General features: G+C 36.3%; 1 protein-coding gene across 5 annotated transcripts in view; it reads right to left on the reverse strand.

Annotated features, from left to right (window-relative positions):
- The window catches only part of LOC136031877 (uncharacterized), a 195,430-nt gene that overhangs the window by 81,272 nt on the left and 92,236 nt on the right, over nt 1-21,922 (reverse strand). For all 5 annotated transcript variants that reach the window (XM_065711815.1, XM_065711819.1, XM_065711817.1 and 2 more), the window contains exons 6-7: nt 19,754-20,213; nt 17,823-17,989 (exon numbers count right to left, since the gene is read on the reverse strand). In XM_065711815.1, the coding sequence (XP_065567887.1) occupies nt 17,823-17,989; nt 19,754-20,213 (627 nt within the window). The remainder of the gene's footprint in view (nt 1-17,822; nt 17,990-19,753; nt 20,214-21,922) is intronic.

A 21,922-nucleotide genomic window follows, 5' to 3' on the forward strand; every position in this document is an offset into this window, starting at 1 on the left:
AAAATACTTTAATGGGTGCCTTGAGTAGCAGTGATAACGTAGTTCGTTGAAGTCTTAATTCTATGCTATACTGAAGTCTTAAACCTTAACTGATGATATGGTAAAATTTAGTTGTAAAAAAGACTATTATAAAAGGCTGACAGGTCAAGGCAATGATGAAAGCTACCAAGTAAACGCTTAGAGATCTACTAGACTGTGTCAAATATATTTTGAAGGGTGTCTTGCGTAACAGCGATGACAACGTAGTTCGTTCTTTACAAGTCCCTGGTAAGAAAAAGCTGACGGTTTTTTCCTGTGTGGCACTTGGGGATTTTGCCCAGTTTGGTAATCTTCTCGCCTTCTGAAACTCCAACAACCGGAGAGGCAGTCTCGGTACTTTATTCTCGAAATTCAATGAGCTCTCTCTAAAAATTGACAGCTTTTTAGAGAATACAACGCATTCGGGCCCTGTTTGGCTAGCTAGAATTGATACCAGCGTTACTACTAACCCTGCCCCAGCTCCTACGCTTGTCGTTTTACTAAATAACTGTACTGCAAACCTGGCCTCACCTAGTGCTTGTAATGACTTTATCAATAAACCTAGCCCTGAGGCCTCAGGTGAAATAGCTGAACTTAAAAAATCGGCCTCGGAATGAAAACCTGTTGTTAAGTCAAAGCCTGTAGCGAACAAACTTGCCAACAATGCTAAGAATAGTACCTCGGGTATCTCGGCTCCAGTGTGACTACAGTTTGACCATCCTCACTCTGGCTGGGTTTCTGAAATTCGTCATTCTACCAAAAAAAAAGTTTGCAAGAGAAATATATATCCACATGGACCAGAAAGTTGAAGAGACGTCCCAGCAAACTTCTCTGTCCCAAAGTCTCTTCTAGATAAATGTATCAAGATATCCTCCTAGCGGTCACCTATCTGCTCAAGATATTCCTGATTCCGAGTGCAATTCCTCCTTCTCTGCTGAATTCTCCCTGCCAGATGCCACCCTACAGTCTGAATATGAAGATAAACTTGATAAATTTTTGTCTAGTTGCCGTACGGAGAATTTTGTTGTTTCGGTTGATTTTGTACTGCGAGTAATCCAACACCTAAATGGTAAGAAATCTTCTGCCATCGATAAAGTGTGCACTCTTAACATTCTGCATGCAAGCAAGCTGCTGGTAAACCATATTGCTCTTTTGATGCAGATGATTGTTACACAAGGAGTTGTACCTTCTTATTTCTCGATTGGAGATCTCACTCCAATTCCAAAGAAAGGTAAGCTCGCCATCCAGTGATCTCCTTTCCGTCCTATAACGGTGGCTTCTACCTTCTGTAAGGCTTTTGAACTTCCTGTTCATTGGCTGTCTAAACACGAAATGCTATGTTTGACATTATCAATTTGGATTCCAGCCACGTTTTGGTTGTGCCCACGCTTTGTCGGTTTTCACAAACGCATTGACCGGTGCTTATCTATCTGGTGAAACTCTCGTGTTAGCCAGACATGATGTTCGTAAAGCGTTCGATTCTCCCATTCACGCCACTATGCTACTTCATGTAGCAAAACGGGAAGTGAGTCCTTCATATATCAAAGCCCTTTGAGACATGTTTTCTTGTCTTATTGTTCGCAACCCCTTTGAGACATGTTTTCTTGTCTTACTGTTCGCTTAATAGTGCATACATTATCTAAAGCTGACTGTTCTCAAGTCTACGCTCCAACCACTATAATTTTATTGTCAATGTCGAAAAAAGTACCCTTCAAGGTGCCGTTTCTTCCCCTTCGCTCTTCAATAACGGAGTTCTTGATGCGCCGTAAAAAAAAAAAAAAAAAAAAAAAAAAAAACACTTTCAATTGGTATATAGGTCACATCTGAAATTCCATGAGCTAAGGGCATTCCAGTAAAGAAAACTTTGACTGGAAACTTTCGACTTGACTGGAAGTGTAATACAAAAGACAGCCGATTTTTTTTTAATAGATCCAAACTAATAAGTGTATTGGAGAAGCAGACATTACTATAAAAGAAAAAATTTAGTCTCGTGACAGGGACTCTCAAAAACGAAGCCAAGGAAAATGAAAATTTTGCTTTCCGATTGGCTTGAAATTTATATCCTTAAGTACTTGAGAAAAAAAACCAATGCAGAAGAAAAATAGTAAAAGTTGGTAACCCAAAAGTAGAGTCCGAAAAAGAAACAAAAACTTTTTCTAACAGCTTGAAACTTATATCTGTAAATTTGTGTTCTAAGGCAACCATAAATATGAAAAAAAAGTTGGAAACACGGACCCAACAAAACTGGAACTTGAAAATTGTCAAAAACACATTTTTCTCTTACCTCGAAATTTATACCTGAAAAATGTTTAGACCCCCCCCCCCCTCTAAAAATACTGATTCACCTGGCAATGAGGCCCAAAAAAAGATCAATTTTTTTTAACTGCATGGAACTTGATATCCTTAATTCTTTGGAATAAGAGAACTCCAATGTACAATGAAGAATTGTGAAAAACAAATATTTTCCCAGAAAATGAAGCCGAGAAACTACTTTTACCGGCCTGAATCCTGGCCAAGGTCTTTGAACCAAGTGAACGCCAAAGCATGAAAAACATGTTGGTCCGCCAGAAGATGGGGTCCAAAAAGGGCCACAAAATTACTTTACAAAATAGCCCGAAAAGTAAGACCGCAAGTCCCTGGTACAGAGGAGTCAGGCATCCCAACTTTCACAACAAAAACAAGTTTAGCGTTCGTGACTCAGTTGCTATGTTCTCTGAACAAGCTATTTATTAGAAATAGGGATATCCACGTTTATTACCCAAGTTCTACATAAAAATAAACATATCCAAGCTTATTACACAAGTAGGGCTATTGCAACTGGTTGGTAATTTGTCTTTGAATTATTTCTGACCACATTTTCTGCTAGAGATTTCAACAACTTTTGTTGGTGGGTGGAGGAAAGGAGGAGTGTACTGCATTTAAGAGAAATGCTGCTCATTTGTGCATACTTTTTGATTGCAAAAAATGAATACTATTCTGACGATTCATCAGAGACATGAAGCACTTAAGAATATGCTCCTGGTATAACAATAAGCGATGGTTTAAAATGTTATGAAATTTTCTTAAAGTAAATCTACTGGTGTCACATTAGTTTGTCTAATTTGTCTAGTATTTTGAACAGCTTTTAGGCAATGTTGCCATGGAGGAGGAATGTGACATTGAAAGCAGGACTGCATACATTTCAGTCTGAAGTCTAGGGTAAGTTTTTAGTGTCTCTAACCCAAAAAGTCTGAAAAAGATTCCATTCAGTATCGCTGTCCTGAATGTTAAAAATGCTCTTTTTTTCTCTGCTTAGATGAAAGATTAATCCTGCACTAATATAATTATCACTAAAAACCTAGCTCATTTTAAAAATTTATTTAAGGGTTTTCATGTTGCTCAGTCTTACTCTTTAATAGAATAACTAAAATCCAAAAAAAATTAACAAAAAAATGGGCGTCATTAAAATCCTCAATAGTAAACACAAAGCTTTTTTTTTTTTAATAAACATTTTTACGACCAAGAAGTCACCCATGCATTCCACCTATCTTCTTTCACTGAATATTGAATAGCCTTCTCAAATTTACCATAGAAATTAGCGACTAATTCTATCTTTATTAGACGTGTTCTAATAAAGAATTCTATCTTTAAATAGCCAAATTGTGCCTCTTTTGTGTTAAGCACGGCAGTCAGGCAAGGTGACAATAAGGGTGTTAAAAAATAATTATATTGCCGTGGTCACCATTAGCACTCCCTAATTTGTTTCGAGCCTATTTTTGGCTTTTTTTTTATGGCTGGCTTGTGGGCCACATAAGGGCATGTTTCTTGCATTTCCTCATATATGAAAAATATGAATATAGGTAAGAATGCAGCAAGAATTAAGCGTTCTTACGATGGCTTTCCTTCTTCTATATCCATCTTATGTTTCGGTTTTGTTTGACGTAGTCCCACTTTTTTTCCAGAGACACTTCATATGGATGGGGTCGTTGCAAAAACTTTGGAGGGGGCTCATTTGATTGGAGCTCGGAAGTTCTAGCGCTCTTTCTAAGAGTCAAAAGTGATCAGAGGGCAACTAGTCCTCCCACGCCCTTTTTCCCAAATGTATCCGATAAAATTTGGGATAGTTATTTTATTAAAAATATTTCAAAGATCATATAACAAAACTCCGATGTCGACAATACCCCCCAGGCCCAGGGGTCAGGTGTTGTAAGTTATTACCTGGGGGCATATATGGTTCTTAAGTAAGAGATGCTCGTATAAACATCTGAAGGGTTCATTTGATTAGAAATTGGAAGTTCTAGTTCAGTTTTTGAAAGTCAAAATAGATTGGAGAGTAACTAGCCCCTCCACACTCGTTTTTCCGAAATACATCCGATAAAAATTTTGAAATATCCATTTTGTTAAAAATAGTTCAAAGGTCAGATAGCAAAAACTCAGGTGTCGAGAGAGCCCAGAGACCCGGGGGCAAGCGTTTTAAGTAATGCCCAGGGGACATATACTTTCCTTATGAAAGGAATGCTCGTGTAAACTTCAGAGAAGGCTCATTTGATTGGAAATTGAAAGTCCTAGTTCACTTTTTGAGAGTCAAAAGAGATCCGAGGGTAACTAGGCATCCAAACCTTTTTCCCCCAAACCCATCCAATAAAAATTTTGAGACAGGCATTTTGTTGAAAATAGTTCAAAGGTCATACAAGAAAAACTGCAGTGTCGATAAGACTCCCTGGGACCTGGAGGCAGGCGTTCTAAGTTATGCCAGGGGGCAAATATGGTTTTTGTTGAAGGGATGCTCATATAAACTTCATAGAGGGCTCATTAGATTGGAAATTGAAAGTTCTAGTTCACTTTTTAACAGTCAAAAGATATCGGAGGTCAACTAGCTCCCCACGTCTTTTTTTCCCAAACCCATCCGATACAAATTTTGAGATAGCCGGTTCTTTTTGAACAGTTCAAAAATTAGAAAACAAAAACTCCGGTGTCAACACAACAGCCTAGGGCCCGGGGGATAGGTGTTGTAAGTTACGGCCTGGGGGCGTATATGGTTCTTATGAAAGGGATGCTAGCATAAACTTCACAGAGGGTTCATTTGAACGGAAATTGAAAGTTCTAGTTCAATTTTTAAGAGTCAAAAGAGATCCGAGGGTAACTTGCGCCCCCACCCTTTCCCGCCAAACCCATCCAATAAAAATTTTGAGATAGCCATTTTACAAAAATACTTCAAAGGTCAGATATCAGAGGGCAACTAGCCCACCCCACGGCCTTTTTCCCAAGCCCATTCGATTCAAATTTTGAGATAGCCGGTTCTTTAAAAAATAGTTCAAAAATTAGAAAACAGAAACCCTGGTGTTTACGCAATCCCCCGGGGCCCAGAGGCAGGCGTTGTAAGCTATGCTCTGGGGGCATACATGTTTCTTATGGAAGTGATGCTCGAATATACTTCAGAGATGGCTCATTTTATTGGAAACTGGATGTTCGTTTTCACTTTTTAAGAGTCAGAAGAGATCGGAGGGCAACTAGCCTCATCCTCCAAGCCCTATTTTCCTCAAACCCATCCGATAAGAACTTTGAGATAGTATTTTATTAAAAATAGTTCAAAGATTATATTAAAAAAACCTCCAGGGTAGACACAATCACTCAGCGCTCGGTGGCAGGCGTTGTAATTTATGACCCGGGGCATATAAGGTTTTTATGGAAGGGATACTCGTATAAACTTCAGAGAGGGCTCATTTGACGGAGAGTTGAAAGTTCTAGTTCACTTTTTAAGATTCAAAAGAGATTGGAGGGCAGCTAGTCCCCCCATGCCCTTTTTCCCCAAACCAATCCGGTACAAATTTTGAGATAGCCATTCTATTAAAATAGTTCAAAGATCAGATAACGAATAGTCCGGTGTCAACACAACCTCCCAGGGCCCGGGGGCAGGTGTTGTAAGTTACGTACATGGGGCATATATGGTACTTATGAAAGGGATGTTCGTATAAATTTCAGAGAGGGTTCATTTGATTGGAAACTGAAAGTTCTAGTTCACTTTTTAAGTGTCAAAAAGGATCTGAGGGCAACTAGCCCCTCCACGCTCTTTTTCCCCCAAACCCATCTGATGTAAATTTTCAAATAACCATTCTGTTAAAAACAGTTCAAAGGTCAGATAAGAAAAACTGTGATATCGACACAACCCCCCAGGCCCGGGGGCAGGCGCTGTAAGTTATGCTCTGGGGGCATATATCGTTCTTATGGCAGGGATACTCGTACAAACTTCGGAGAGGGCACATTTGATTGGAAACTGAAAGTTCTAGTTCCACGTTTTAAGAGTCAAAAGAGATCCGAGGGCAACTAGTCCCCCCCCCGCCCTTTTTCGTCAAAACCACCCGATATAAATTTTGAGATAGCCATTTTTTAAAATAGTTCAAAACTCGGGGGTCGACACAAACCTCCAGAGCCCGGGGGCAAGTGTTTTAAGTTATGCCCTGGAGACATAGATTTTTATGTAAGGGGCGGTAGTAAAAACTTTGAAGGTGGCTCATTTGATTAGAAATTGAAAGTTTTAGTTCACTTTCTGACGAGTCAGAAAGAGATCCGAGCGCAACCGTCTTAGCCGTCTCTCCTCAAATTCATCCGACACAAATTTTGAGAGAACCACTTATTTTTCAATAACTCAGACATTGGATAACAAAAACTCCGGGGTCCACACAGCCCCCAAAAGTCCAGGGGCAAGTGTTGTAAGTTATGCCTCGGAGGCGTATACGGTTTTTATGTAAGGGATGGCCGTGTAAATTTCGAAAGTGACTCATTTGATTGGAAATTGAAAGTTATAGTTACCTTACTACGAGTAAAAAGTTAGCGGAGGGTACAACCCCCCCCCCCCCCCCGAAAAAAAACCTCCTCCCTAAATGCATAAAATTAAAATTATGAGACAGCCAGTTCGTTTGAAACAGTCCATAACAAAAACTTCGTTTTCAACATCCCCCCACCCAGAGTCAGGGAAAGGGTTGTAACTTATGCCACGGGTGCATATAAGGTTCTTATGGAAGAGGTGGTCGTATAAACTTTGGAGGGGGTTCAAATGATTAGAAATTGAAAGTTTTAATTCACCTTTTAAGAGTTTAATTCACCTTTTAAGAGTCAAAAATGATCCGATGGCGACAAGTCCCCCCCTCTCTCCCAACTTTCTTTTCCCCAAATGCATCCAATCGAAATTTTTATATAGCCATTTTGTTTAAAATAGACCAAAGATACTATAACAAAACTCCAAGGATAAAACCAATCCCTCTCCGAGATTCCGGGAAAGCTGTTGTAAAGTGTGCCCTGGGGGCATATAAGGTTTTTATGGAAGAGATGGTCGTATAAACTTCGGAGGAAGCTTATTAGATTGTAAATCAGATTTTTAGAGCCCTTCTCAAGAGTCAAAAGTGACCGGAGGGCAACTAGCCCCCCCCCTAAGGCCCTTTTCATTGAAGTGAATCCAATCAAAATTTTGAGGTAGCTTTTTTATTCTAAATAGTTTAAAGATCATATAAAAAAAACTCCGGGTCGACACATCCCTCCAGAGCCCAAGGGCAAGAGTTATAAGCTCTGCCCCGAGGGCATATAAGGTTTTATGTTAGGGGGGATCGTATAAATTTCAGAGATGGTTCGTTTGATTGGAAACTGAAAGTTCTAGTTACTTTTTTAAGAGTCATCAAAAGTGATCAGATGGTATCAGCCCCCCCCATCACGTTATAACCCCCAATACATTCGACAATAATTTTGCCATTTTGTTCAAAATAGTCCAAAATTCAAATTACTATAAATTAGGGGTTGAGAAATCCTCCATAGCACCCGGCACAGGAATTGTAACTTATTTCAGTTTAAAGATCTTAGGAATTGAAAGTGATCAAAAAGCAACAAGCACCCCCCCCCCCCGTTGTGCCTTTTTACTCCTAATTCATCGTATTAAAATTTTGAAATAGCCATTTTGTTCAAGATGGCCCAAAATTCAAATTCCTGTAAATAAGGGGTTGAGAAATCTTCCCTATCCCCCGGCACAAGGATTATAACTTGTGTAAGTTGCCCATTATTAGAAAATAAGGTTATGTGGAAAGGGGGGGGGGGTGTATTTGCTTTGGAGGGGGCTCATTCGATCGGAAATTGAAACTTCTAGCTCTTTCTTGAGAGTCAAAAGTGATCAATGCTCAACTAGCCCACGTTTCATTTTCCCGAAGGGCATCCGGTCAAAATTTGGAAATAGCCATTTCGTTCAGAATATTTCAAAGGCTAAATAACTATGATTTCAGGGTAGACTCCCCCCAAGCCCAGGGAAATGGCTCTGAGTTACGGAACTCAATTATTGTTTATTGTTACTTTGATACTTTGTTTACTTTGATACTTGGATTTAGTGATTTACGTGGTAACTCCGATTTACGGTGCAAGGGCTATAAGTTCTGCAAGTTGCTTATTGTTACTTTAAAACTTGGTTTACTTTGATACCTTGTTAACTTTAATCCTTTCTTTACTTTGATACTTTGGTACTTTGATACTAGTTTTGATACTTTGCTGAAAGTTTGTTGTTGAAAAAAAATCTTATTTTGGAATGGCAAGTTTTTAAAAACTTGAAACTTTTTACAATCAAAAACGAACAAAAATTATTTAAAAAAAAGCGCTCCGAAAGTTTTCTCTTCAATTCTTTCTAAAGAATTGGGCTTATGTACTTCAATGAATGGTGTCTTCACTACAAACAAGAGTAAGGCTACTGTCCGTTTCCCAAACTGTGAAAGTATCATTCTGTTACTTAAATAACCAATTCTCTTACTTCGAGTTATGATTCTCTTACTTAAGTGGCTACAAGTTCGGCAAAATTAGTTTACCTTTTTATTGATTATAATAATTTTTGAGAACAGAATTCGAAGACAAGTGAGAATTGAATTAAGGATTGATTGTTAGACCACAGTCCTCTTCAAGGAGTAGAGGTTAGGTATTTCTAATGAATGGTGTCTTCACTACAAACAAGAGTATGGCTGCTGCCCGTTTCCCTAACGGTAAAAATATCATAAATAACTAATTCTTTTTCTTAAAATTATCATTCTCTTACTTAAGTAATTGGGATAATAATAATTGGGAGAACAAAATTCAAACAAAAATAAGAATTGGATTAAGGATAGATTGTTAGACCGCGGTCGTTTTCAGGGAGTAAGGGCTGTGCACTTCTACGAAATGGTGTCAACACTACAAACAAGAGTATGGTTACAGCCCATTTCTCTAACGGTACAAGTTTAAAAAATAAAATGAAAATTGCAGTGAAACCAGACCAGGATTTACCAATAAGCCTATTAGGATCTGCGGTTTAAACTATTCCCAAATTTTTTTAGATTTCCACGAAAATTTTGCAAAAACGGAGCGGCAAAAACGCTTGGACCCAGAGGCGTCAAAGCTTTAAATTCGGCCTGGATGAAACAAAATGTTGAGCTGGTGAGCTTTCCGCGATTAATATCGTTATATATTTAATATTCAGTTTAATTTAGTAGTTCTAACCAAAACTGTTAATTTATTCTCGAATAAAAAAATGTTTTGAAATAGGAAATTGTGAAAAACTTGAAACTTTGGCAATTAAAAACGAACAGAAATTAATTAAAAAAAACTTTCCAAAACGGAAGTTTTCTAAAGAAAAGTAAAGGTCATATTAAAACATAAGATCAGAAGAAATAGAAACCTGCGATAAACCAAACTCAAAACAACCAGAAATTACTATTAGAGAATGAATGAAACCAAAACGAACAGAAATTAAATAAACAATCATAGCAAAAAACATACAACAGGTACTAATATAGACAGATAAATAAATCGCAAAACGAGTAAAGCTTAAGTAGAATATACAAGTCAAGCTTAAAATGAACAAAAATATTTTGCTATTGAGGCATAAATGAAACCCAAAAAAAAACATAAATTAAATAAACAATTGTAGAAAACAAACAAACAATAATTACTAACATAAATGAGTCAGACTTTTAAAGTGAAAGAAGGAGGCAAAATCCGAACTCCTTTTTGTAGAGATTTTTGTTCATTCCAAGCTGGATTTGCATATTCAATTTAAATTTCAGTCATTTTAAGATTTATTTAATCATTTATAACAGTAATCATTATTTGATTGTTTGCTATGACTGATTATTTAATTTCTGTTCGTTTAGTGTTTCATTTATTCTTTAATAGTAATTTCTGGTCGTTTTGAGTTTGAGTTATTGCAGGTTCTATTTCTTTTGATCTTAAGTTTAATATGTCCTTTACTTTTCTTTAGAAAACTTCTTTTTTGGAAAGTTTTTTTAAATTAATGAATGGAAAAGGACTACAAAAGTCCTTAGTGGATATACTAAAGTCCAATTAAAATCCTTCAAGGACCTTATTCCCTCCTTGGATGAAAGTGAATATCAACGTTAAGACACATAAAGATTTACCCAAAATACGAAAGGGGTTTAAAACCTCCTCAGCCATTTTCTCCCCTAAATTAAAACTTTTTATTAACTTGCTTCGAAAATTAAAGTGCTTCCTTTGGTTGTTTTTGGTCTAAACAATAAAAAACTTAGCTCAAATACTTTGAAAAACAAACCCTAAATAAATACTCTACATTTAATAGATGATTATCCTTGCTGTATTTAAAAAGAAAGTTTCAGGAAATCACAAATAAAAATTTATCGTGTATAGTGTATAGTTTATCGTGATGTTTTTCATTGCGCATATATCTAGGATAATTCTGTTAGTTTAAGCTCTAACCCTAATTGTTGCTTTTATTTAAAATTTGTCTTTTAATTTTAAAGACAATTTAATGCAAAATTTTGTTTTCCTCCTCACGTCTCTTCACGCCCCGCCACGTTTCCAGGCTAAATTTTTAGTTTTTTATCCTAGTATTTTGAAAATGAACGCCCTCTTTTGGGTTTATTTCTCTTACAATTAATAAATCTAAATGCAAACACCAAGTTAAAGAGTGGGATTGGGAGAGGGTGAGCTTCGCGTTTGGCTATAAGGTATAAAGTTACTCCTTAGTGAGATTTTTAGAAGGAATTATTACTGCTTGTTTGAGAGGGGTAGATATTTCAACATCCCGTTTTTAACCTGAAGTCTAGTTTGTGATTGACCAATTTGACCCTTTCATTCACCAAATGTTGCATATTAAATTAAATTAAACATCACCCAAAAGAACTGGTGGCCGAAGGGGTGACAACCCTCTCATAGTTAGGATGATTTCTGGGCGTTGCATCGCTATTTTGTTTTCTTTAATCAAAACAATTTTGGTTTTTCAACTGCTAGTGACAAGGTTCACTTCTGGTTTGCATTTGGGAAACAAAGCGTTAAAAGTATTCTATTGAAGCCAGCCAATCTCCCCATCCCCCCACGAAAGATCTAGAGTATGTTGCTTTCATTGAAGTAGCTCAGTAAAATTAGCAAAGAATAGTCTATATTAATTGCTCACTTTTTAGAGACTACAAAATAGTTTAGGGACCACTCTGTCATCCTTTTTGGGCCTATTTCTCTAAAACCATAAAAACGTTCTAGTTTAATAATGTTAATAGCTATTGATGAGCGTCTTTAAAGTTGACGAAAGTTTCCTATTTGGAATCCACGTAAAAATAGATTCCTATGATGTAGCATGCATCCCTTTCAGACTTCTGCCTTTTAGAGCTTCAGCTACTATTAGAAAGGGTCACTCTTTACTTAACTTACATTGCCCTGGATGTTTCGATATATCGTTTCGACTTAAAATTATCTTGAAATTATTAGAGAAAAAGACAGATTTACGAAAGAACTGGTTGTAGAAGTTAGACATATTGTCCCTTCATGGACCTTTATTGCTTGAAAGTTATGTGACAGAATAAATATAAGATAAAAGTTTCCTCTTATAACTTCTAGTTGGAATTCATAGAATGTCTAGGCTGCATTCTTTTAGAACATTTATTTTGGTATTACAATGTAGAAACATGATTTTAAGATCCTAATAAACAATCCTATTTCGGTGATGAATTTAACATATATTTTTTATATATCTATAAATGGTGCGAAAGCACGATAGAAAAACCAATATTCTAAAGAAATTGTGCTACAGTCTGTAGGGAAACTCTGTGTTAAAAATTTCATGTCGTCTGGAAATAAAAAACAGATAAATAAATGAAATGAAAAAATTCCCAATATTTTGTCCTTTTTTGTGCCTTTGTTTCCCATTGAAGAAAACTTACTAAATCTTGTAACCTCTCTCTGGGATGGCAGTTTCTTGCAGTGTCGAAGAATTAATTTTTTGTCTGCCGTAATCTCAGAGATCTGTCGACTTGCAAAATTTAGATCGAAAGAATAAAATATTTTTATGAAGTTATATCGTAATTAAAAGGAAAAATTAAAAAGAAAAAGGCTAATGGACTAGTTTAACGATCCCTAGTGTGATTTTTAATTTGGTTCAATCCCCAAATACTTTTGGCATTGATGAATTAGAAATTCATCATCCCTTCTAAAAAAAAATAAAATGATCTGAAAATCTTCGGTTTGGATTGCTCCATTGAACTACAAAAATGCACTTTTATCTCTATAAGATACAAAATCATGTATGTTTAACATATCTATAGGGACCGAAGATTAAAGCTACTTTGCATACGCAAACTATTCTAAAAACACATTAATGTACGACTTTTGTTTGATGAATTTACCAGTTATGTCAAAATTTGTCCTTTTAACTAGTGAAAGTCGTTCTTAATTTTTCCAGTCTGTCAACTTGATAGCAAAACACCTATTTTTTTGAGAATCGAAATATAAATGTGAGCGCCATCTAATTTAAAAGACCAAAAACTGTTGTAATTCTCGAGTTGTGTGTACAAAAACTATCAGAAAAAGTATGGCTGTAATATTCTTTTTAAGTTGGATGCTCTGAAAAATATGTATTAGAAAGACAGATTTTCTAATATTTTTTGTTTAGACTTAAACTTTTTTTTTGTTTAGTCTATTTTGCTAATATAATGTCCGAAATGGGTCTAAGCGCAGGAACTGCCATTTTTAGGGGAAAGAGGATAAAACAAAAACACTAACAAATACAGACGCATTGTACCAACAATTTATTCAAGATTATTTATTTAAATAGGATTACTTATCAAGAATTTATTCGAGAATTATATCATAAAAGATTTGAAGGTGGTGGGGGGGAAAGTCCAAGGGACCCCTTATGCACGCATGCAAGCTCCAAATAAGCTAAAGCACAAAGACTGAACAAGTGAGTTCTTAAAAAAAAGTTGTGCATAGAATCGAAATGGGTGCGATATGTTTCTAAATGTATCATCAATACGCTATCCATTTTTTTCAAAATTCATCATTTATTGAAAAATTCTCTGCGTACTTGGAGTTACCTATGTGAAACACCAGTTTCTGGTTATACTTAACTATTTTATTTGAAACTAGCTGTTGGGGTGGTGCTTCGCGCCATCCCAACACCTAGTTGGTGGGGGCACTTGGCGCCCCCCCAAGCCCCCCTGCGCGCGTAAGACGTTACGCGCCATATTAGTTACGCGTCATTGTAGTTGTGTCCCTGTGTCCCACCAGTGAATAGATATATATATATATATACTAGCTGTTGGGGTGGCGCTTCGCGCCACCCCAACACCTAGTTGGTGGGGGCGCTTCGCGCCCCCCCCCAAGCCCCCCCCGCGCGCGTAAGTCGTTACGCGCCATATTAGTTATGCGCCATATTAGTTACGCGCCATATTAGTTACGCGCCATTGTAGTTGTGTCCCTGTGTCCCACCTGTGAATATAGATAGATTTATATATGTGTTTCAAACTACGTAAAAATTGCGAATATACAACATTCTTGGCTTTCCCATTGTCTGTCCATATACAAAGCCGTATGTACTAATAATGACGTCATATGCAAACGCTCTTTTTACAAACAAACAAACATGCATACACACAACTCGTTTTTATATAGATAGATAGATAGATAGATACAATACAAATTAACTACGTAAAACTTGTGAATATACAACAGTCTTCGCTGTCCCATTGTCTGTGCGTATAAATAGATTGTCAGGTTTACCGACCCTCAAAGATGCAACATACAATTGTACATTGGTAAAGCAATCTGTATTAAGATCTATACCGCATTTTTCTAGTGATTGCCCTTGAGCTTTGTTGATGGTGGTTGCAAATGCTAATCGAATTGGGAATTGCAATCTTTTAAATTGAAAAGGCAGATCTGTTGGAATCATGGGAATGCGAGGAATAAGAACAGCCTCACCCTCAAAAGGCCCTGTCAGGATTGTGGCCTCTATTAGGTTTTCCATTGTTTTTTTTACGGCAAGTCGAGTGCCATTGCAAAGCTTTGGTGGGTTTATGTTACGTAACAATATTATTGGTACGCCTATTTTCAGTTGTAGCACGTGTGGTGGAAACCCTGAAAGATCTATGGAATTTAAAAATTCAGATGGATAATTAACCGCTTCATTTGGTTCCAAAACTGTGTCGACTGACTTGTAAAGGACTGCCTGGTCTTGAATCTTGGTCAAAACAATATTGTTGATTTCGTGGACGTCTATATTCTTGGGTGCGAGAATCGCTCTTTCACTTAGCCATTTATTATTTTTATAATTTTTTAGAATATTCGGAAATATGGGGGCGGATTTTCGATTTGGGCTCCAAACGACGTCATTTGGAAACATGAGTTGTATTGTCTGATTTTTGACAAAAAACGCTTAGATTCTGACGTAGTTCCAGTAAGGAAAGTCTTCAATGGCTCTGGTGGTGCAGCCAATAGAGGAAGTTTAACTTTTCCTGAGGCGCAACACATTCCCATTGTTTCACCATTGAATTTCAAGGCCTTGCAATAGGGACAAATTTTAGACATTGTCCCGATTTGAACACATCTACTCAAGCTATAATCATCGACTGGGTTGTACCTGAATGCCAGGCGATAACTTTCAGATTGCTCTGATTCCTCGGCACGCTTTCTTTTCTTCATGACGTCAGCCGAAACATGACGGCGAACATATGTCTTATATAACTTGAATGACGTCACCTTCAAAGCAAAAATGACGGCAACTAATTTCATGACGTCAGCCGAAACATGACGTCACCTGATCCATCCACACATCCACAGACAGACAACTTATTTTTATATATATAGATAGATATATATATATATATATATATATATATATATATATATATATATATATATATATATATATATATATATATATGTATATATATATATATATATATATATATATATGTATATATATATATATATATATATATATATATATATATATATATATATATATATATATATATATACATATATATATATATGTTTTCAACTACGTAAAACTTGCGAATATACAACATTCTTCGCTGTCCCATTGTCTGTGCATATAAATAGATTGTCAGGTTTACTGACTCTTGAACATGCAACATATAATTGTCCATGGGAAAAACAATCCGTATTCAGACCTATACCTCATTATTCTAATGATGTGTCCCTGTGTCCCGGTCGTCATTTATATTCCCTGTGTCCCGGTCGTTATTTGTGTTCCGGTGTCCCAGTTTGTAATTTCTCTTTGAGTGTCCCGGTCGTCATTTATATTCCCTGTGTCCCAGTGTCCCGGTCGTCATTTGTGTCCCGGTCTGTAATTTCTCTTAGAACAATCCCTGTATCCCGGTCGTCATTTATATATCTTCCCTGTGCCCCCGGCGTCCCCGTTGTAGTTGTGTCCCTGTGTCCCGGTCGTCATTCATATCTCTGTGTCCCGGTCGTGATTTGTGTCCCGGTGTCCCAGTCTATAATTTCTCTTTGAGGTTCCCGGTCGTCATTTATATTCCCTGTGTCCCGTTCGTCATTTGTGTCCCGGTCTGTAATTTCATCAGTTGACAAACATGACGTCAGTCGACAAACAACTTCATGACGCATACAGCTCAATCCTTATAATGACGTCAGTCGACAAACATGACGTCAGTCGACACATAAAAATGACGTCACTCGACAGACAGACAGACAGACATAACACACATACAACTTATTTATATATATATATATATATATATATATATATATATATATATATATATATATATATATATATATATATATATATATATATAGATTGATTGCTATACATTACAGTGTAATTTGACCTGACAAAGTTCATTATAAATTGGGTCAACAATTCAAAGTGGACAAAGTCGACTATTGTAAAGCATTTTTGGAGAGTGGGGGGGGGGGGTTTCAATTGTCCCCCTCGCCAGTAAGTTTTCTTTTCTTCTTGTTTATTCCCATTATAATGTTTTTGGGAAGTTTATGAACAGATAGGAAATGGCATAATCAACTGGGATCACTGTGATTCCAGAAAAATTATCACAAATAGATGCTAAGTTAAACCTGATCCACGAAGTCGCCACTAGTGTTTCTGCGATAGAATCGGAAGTCCTTTTCTTCTGCCGTAAGACTTGTCAGCCAATCTGAGAATATAGTCTGGGGTAAATTTAAGTGTGGAAATACCTTTTTTATTGTTGGTTCTGTATATCTTGCACCTGAAAACAGTTTACACTCCTCTAAAGATAAGTAGCTTGTGTTGCATGAAGAAACGCGCTTTATAACACATAAGTTTCCAGGGGACCGTCTGGTTGTAGTAGGTGATTTAATGAAAATATTTCCGATTTATTAGAGGTAAAAGCTGATTTTTTTTTCAGATGCGAATTCAGGAATCCTACCGGAGGTCTCCAGGATGTCAAGCAACACTGACGACTTGTCTAGGCGAATAAACACCTGGGGGAGAAATTTATTAGCATATGGTGAAGATGATGGATTAGCAATTTGTAATCGAAGGTTTGGCAAGGACCAAATTAGAGGTGAATACACTTGCCTCTCGGGGCCAATCCCGTGTTATTGATTATGCATTGGTAGGTGTGGAGTTTGGCATTTGCATTTTGGATTTTGAGGTTCTCCACATGCTGGGTTCAAATCGTTTTCTGATAAAACTTTCTTTCCAAATTAGTAGGCTGTCTCATTTGGATTCTCTCCGCCATGTTAGCTGTATAGCTCAAGCCATAGGGGCAAAAATGTTGCGTCAGGATTGATCTGAGGAAGCAACTAAAATACTTAAGGCTCGATTTTGTTCAGAAGAAATTTTGGATAAATTAAAAGGCTTAAGTGACAGTTCTTTAGACCCAAATATAGTTACAGTCTCACTGACGCAATTTCTCCGTGAAGTGGTAGGCCGAGTCCTGAAACCATTACCACCGAAAATGGGTCCTTTTGATGATGAGTGTAAACTTAGAAAGGTGGGTGTATTTAGTTTTTTAAAGAAAGTAAAAACTACAGAGTCAGAGGAACGACATGAAGCCCTACTAGTATTTAGATTAGCTACAAAGCAATACAAGTCTTTTGTAAAGAGGATGAAACTCTCATACAAAATTAAAGAACAAGAAAACTGTTCTCGAACCTACAAATCGGCCAAAATAACATATTGTTCATATTTTGTCTAGTTGGCCTTAAGTATTTTTAGTGTAAAAAACTAATTTGCATTTTCATCTTTATTTGCGAAATGTAACTTCGTCTGCATTGATTTTTAGCAGCGTTTTTGCATTCAACAAAATTTTGAACTTAGTTAAAATTTCCATTAATAACATCATAAACTTGTAATCACAACTATAATCCAATTAAAACAGTGAGTAAGAGGAAGGCATCCGTGCAACAAAACGGGAGAAAAGTATTGAACAGAGAAATGGTAAAAAACGGTTATTTCCTTTCTAACTTTTGTGTAAAAAAAAGAGATAGATAAATTAGAATCAATTCAAAATTTGAACAATTAATTCGAAATAAAAATGAAGATTTCTTACCAAAGAATCTGATGGAGTAAAAACAAAGCGATATTAGAAAAAAGTTCCAGTATCCAATGTTCTTATTTATACTCGGAATTAGAGCTCCAGTAGACAGAGCGAGGACACCGAATATGACACATATAGCAGTTAATGTGATGCAAGAGATTTCAGCTTTATTTAATCGCCTGAAAAATGACTTTGATTAGCATATCTTTGAGAATCGATAATTTTGAAGCTTATTTTTCTGATTTTTTGGTTGGACGAGGGAGCAAGCAAGAGAATCCTGCTAAGGGGGTGGATTGTTGTGTCATTTGCGCAACCTTTTTTTCTTAGAATTTCTTTTGAATCAATGAAAACAGTGTAAATCATTGCACATGTAGTAATGGGGCTTCTTGGTCCCTATCTTCCTCCTCCCAGCCTTGAGATTTGACCGATTTAGCCTATAAATTTGTTGTTTTGTATATAAATTGCTCACTTCCTACTTTATTTTAAATTTGTCCCTCATATTCCGAAATTACTACACCTTTCACCCCCTAGAAATCAAACACTGAAGCGCCTATTCGAATAAAAGGCGACTTAAAATCTTAGTCCGTATTTATTAGTACATTATGATGCTAATTTACGAGGGGCAATGCTACCAAACATTACAGGACAAACTGGTAAATAATAAAAAATACGACAGTTTCAACTTTATTCAAGGTCACTGCTGTGGATGATGCCTTATGTTTATTCAAAGGGTAAAATCAAGAAGTCATTTAAACTTAGATAAAGTTAAATGATTTCACTGGCTTCCGTTGCTCATGGAGGATTGACCAAGTTGTAAACTTACATATCTGCAAGGAACTTCAGGTCAAAGGACATGAATCGTTTTAGCAAAGAAGTATAATCAATAAGAATTTCAAACAAGTTTAAACGACTAACTGTCGTCAATAAACTAAGTGGATCATCCTTGATGAATTGATAGATAAAAAAGGAACTCCTGGAGTATCAGGTATTTAAAAAAGGAAAAAGCTGGTATTGCAGCCATGACAACTGAAGATTTTATATCGAATGTTAACCTATGATGTCTGTTCATTTGTATAATTATTATTCGATACCATATAGTATCTATAAAAGTAGCAATTTAAGAAAAGATTAAGGAAGTATTTATTAGGATATTGATTTTTACATTGATTTTGTTTATTATTATTATATTTAATCTATTTCTTTTATTTTTTTTCAGAGCTATTTAGTTGAATTCATGGATATTGGTTGTTGTTGCCATTCATCCTCAGAGCTTTGTTTCTTCTTGGATGGCTACTTGTCTGTAAATTTATAAATCTATAAATTTATTCGATAATCTCCTGATGAAATCAGGAGGTCAGCGGGTGATCAGATGAAGCCGATCACCCCCTGATGAAATTTAGTCGATCACCACCTGATGAAATTTAGTCGATCACTTTTGATGTGTTGATAAATAAAAAAGAAACTCTAGAGAGTACTTGCAAGTAAATTATAGCTGTATTTTTTACCCTGAAGTCAGCTAGGGAGAACTTTATATAGGTTGACTGAAATTTAAACTTTTTGTGCAGTTAGGCCTTGTTGGTCCCGGTAAAGGCTAATCTTACGTTTGCCAATGGGACTCAAGAAAAAGAATAAGAAATATAGAGATAGGGACCTCATGGAAGCACTGTGAGAAATACAATGATCAATTGTATTTTGGTTTTCTTTTTATAGGTTTTTGAATTATTCTAATCCCTTGTCAAAATATATACAAATATTTTTGCAATTGCCAGTTTTTGCTCTTTAAGCAATTTAATGTCTTTTCATGCTACAGTCGATCTCTAACAGCGATTTCTGAAAGCTGAAAGAGAAGTAAAGCAAAAGTAAAAAGTAAAAAGCTGAAAGAGAAGTAAAACAAAAGTAAAAAGTAAAAAGCTGAAAGAGAAGTTATATAAAAAGGAAATTACCATTGTAGTATAGTGGTACTAATGCCAAACATAAGCCCAAGGGTAACTTCAGTAAAAATTAAGCCAATGATTCTTTTACAATTCAAAATTCCGATTATTGAAGTGAAGCTGATAGTGTCAATCAATGGCTCGTGATTCCTACGTAAAATTCTTTCTTTTCCTTCAGGAAAAATCCCAGCAAGAAAGGCTACAACTCCCCAAAGAACAGCAGGTACAAGGAGATAACTACTGTGGCTGGTAGTTGAAGCCATGATTCCACTTAAACCACTGAAAGCCGTGAAGCCTATTATTCCAGCAAAAAGACACGCTGTATTCTGCAGGAACATTCCCGTTGATGATGACTCTTTGACACCTAGAGGTTTAATAACAATTGAATCTTCACTATTAAATGAAGCTCGAGTTAACCGCTTCCTAGGATCCTTCATACTTCCCTTTTCCATTTTCTTCGAGGAAAACATTCCTGAAAAAAAAATAGTTTCTTAGCTTCAGAGAAGTTTGCAGAAAAAAGAAAGAAAGAAACAAGAAAAAAGAGTGAGAAGAAGGGAGTGAGAGAGAGAAGTGATTACTATCTATGAATGAGAATAAGGTAGGAATTGCCCAATAAATTAGTCAGACACTGATTTTGTATCTCTAGATGTGTTGCATTGCTTAGTAGGTAATCTAAAGTTCTCAAGTCAATTTCCTATTTGAAAGCAGTAATATTCAAAAGATGAACAGTGTGATAATGCAGCAATTATTGGACTAAGGATCAAACGCTTTCTGAATATAATTTGGATTTGAACATCGATACGAATTGTATCGATGTTCAGTGTGATAATGCAGATGAACAGTGTGATAATGCAGCAATTATTGGACCAAGGATCAAACGCATTCTGAATATAATTTGGATTTGAACATCGATACGAATTGTATCGATATTTGCAGCTCGTGAGTGCAATAATGAAATTTATTACAGTGGATGAAGAATTAATTACGCTTATTATAGCCTTCAATTGCCTATTTTTGTTCCTTCACATAACAAAAAAGACCGTTTAATCTGTTTTGTCTCTAGGAAGAAATTTAGAAAGATTGTGAACCAAAAGACCTTATTCATGATGGTGTTTCGAACAGCTCGTGGTAACAAAATCATTGTCGCCCCCTTATAAGCGACCTAGTAAAGAACAAAATTTAGCCCATAGTAACTAAAAATCTAAGAACGTATATCACGTATATGTATATCAAGTAAAGAGCGATTAATAGCAAACTAAGCAATGCCAAAACTCTAAAATCCGATATTTAGTTTTAGCGCGTATTTATTTGTTTCTGCTATTGCCTTTTTCACCATAGGTGATTATTTCTAACCATGGGTCGTTGAATTTTGGATGAGATCTCATTCGAACGGATATTACGATTTAAACTTTTCTTTTACAGCTAAAAGTGATCCTCATGTGCTATTTTTTGTCCAGGGGCCAGTCATGGCTAAAAATGGTATCACATGAAAATTTCTTATATGCCATTTTAAAAAAAAAGGTACAAACGTAAAAAAAAATTCAAATGGAGCGCAAACAAAACAGCCATGGGGCAAAGGCCCGAACTTTTGGAAAATGCAAGCCTATTGTGACATTTCAAGTTGGATATTGAAAACAAGAGTGATGAAAGGACTGTAAGCCTCCTCATCTGTACATTAGCCCAAAAATACAGACAGGGAGGCTAATTGAGTCATACTGTTGAATTGCATCTCATGCCTATTTATTTTTGTGTCACATTCAGGGTAATTCAACGAGTTGTCTTCAAAGACATAGGTCTTGTATTCTGCATTTCAAACTTTCTAATTGGAAGAACTATTTTTCTGTAAATCTCATATCATGTTTTGGAATGATGGGACAGAGCATCAATTTCGGTAACATTGTGCATCGAGTATGTCATATTTGAGATACATTAAGCTTCTCCAAAATCAATGAAATTTGGCCTGTGCTCAGTGCAAAACGGCTTTCTGCACTGACCACAATAGTTCATAGTCTTCCATCTTGGGTTGTGTGGATAAAGCTAGCAGTTGGTCTTCTTGCCTTCTGCTGAGCCTGCATTTGGATATTGCACGTTAGATTTTAGGAGATCCTCAATCATTCCACGGAGCTAGCAGTTCAAACCAGGCTAAAGACCAGGTTTCATGAGTTCATAAAATAGGTGTCG

This window comes from Artemia franciscana, chromosome 10 (genome assembly GCF_032884065.1).
Source record: "Artemia franciscana chromosome 10, ASM3288406v1, whole genome shotgun sequence".
In the NCBI taxonomy this organism is placed as follows: domain Eukaryota; kingdom Metazoa; phylum Arthropoda; class Branchiopoda; order Anostraca; family Artemiidae; genus Artemia; species Artemia franciscana.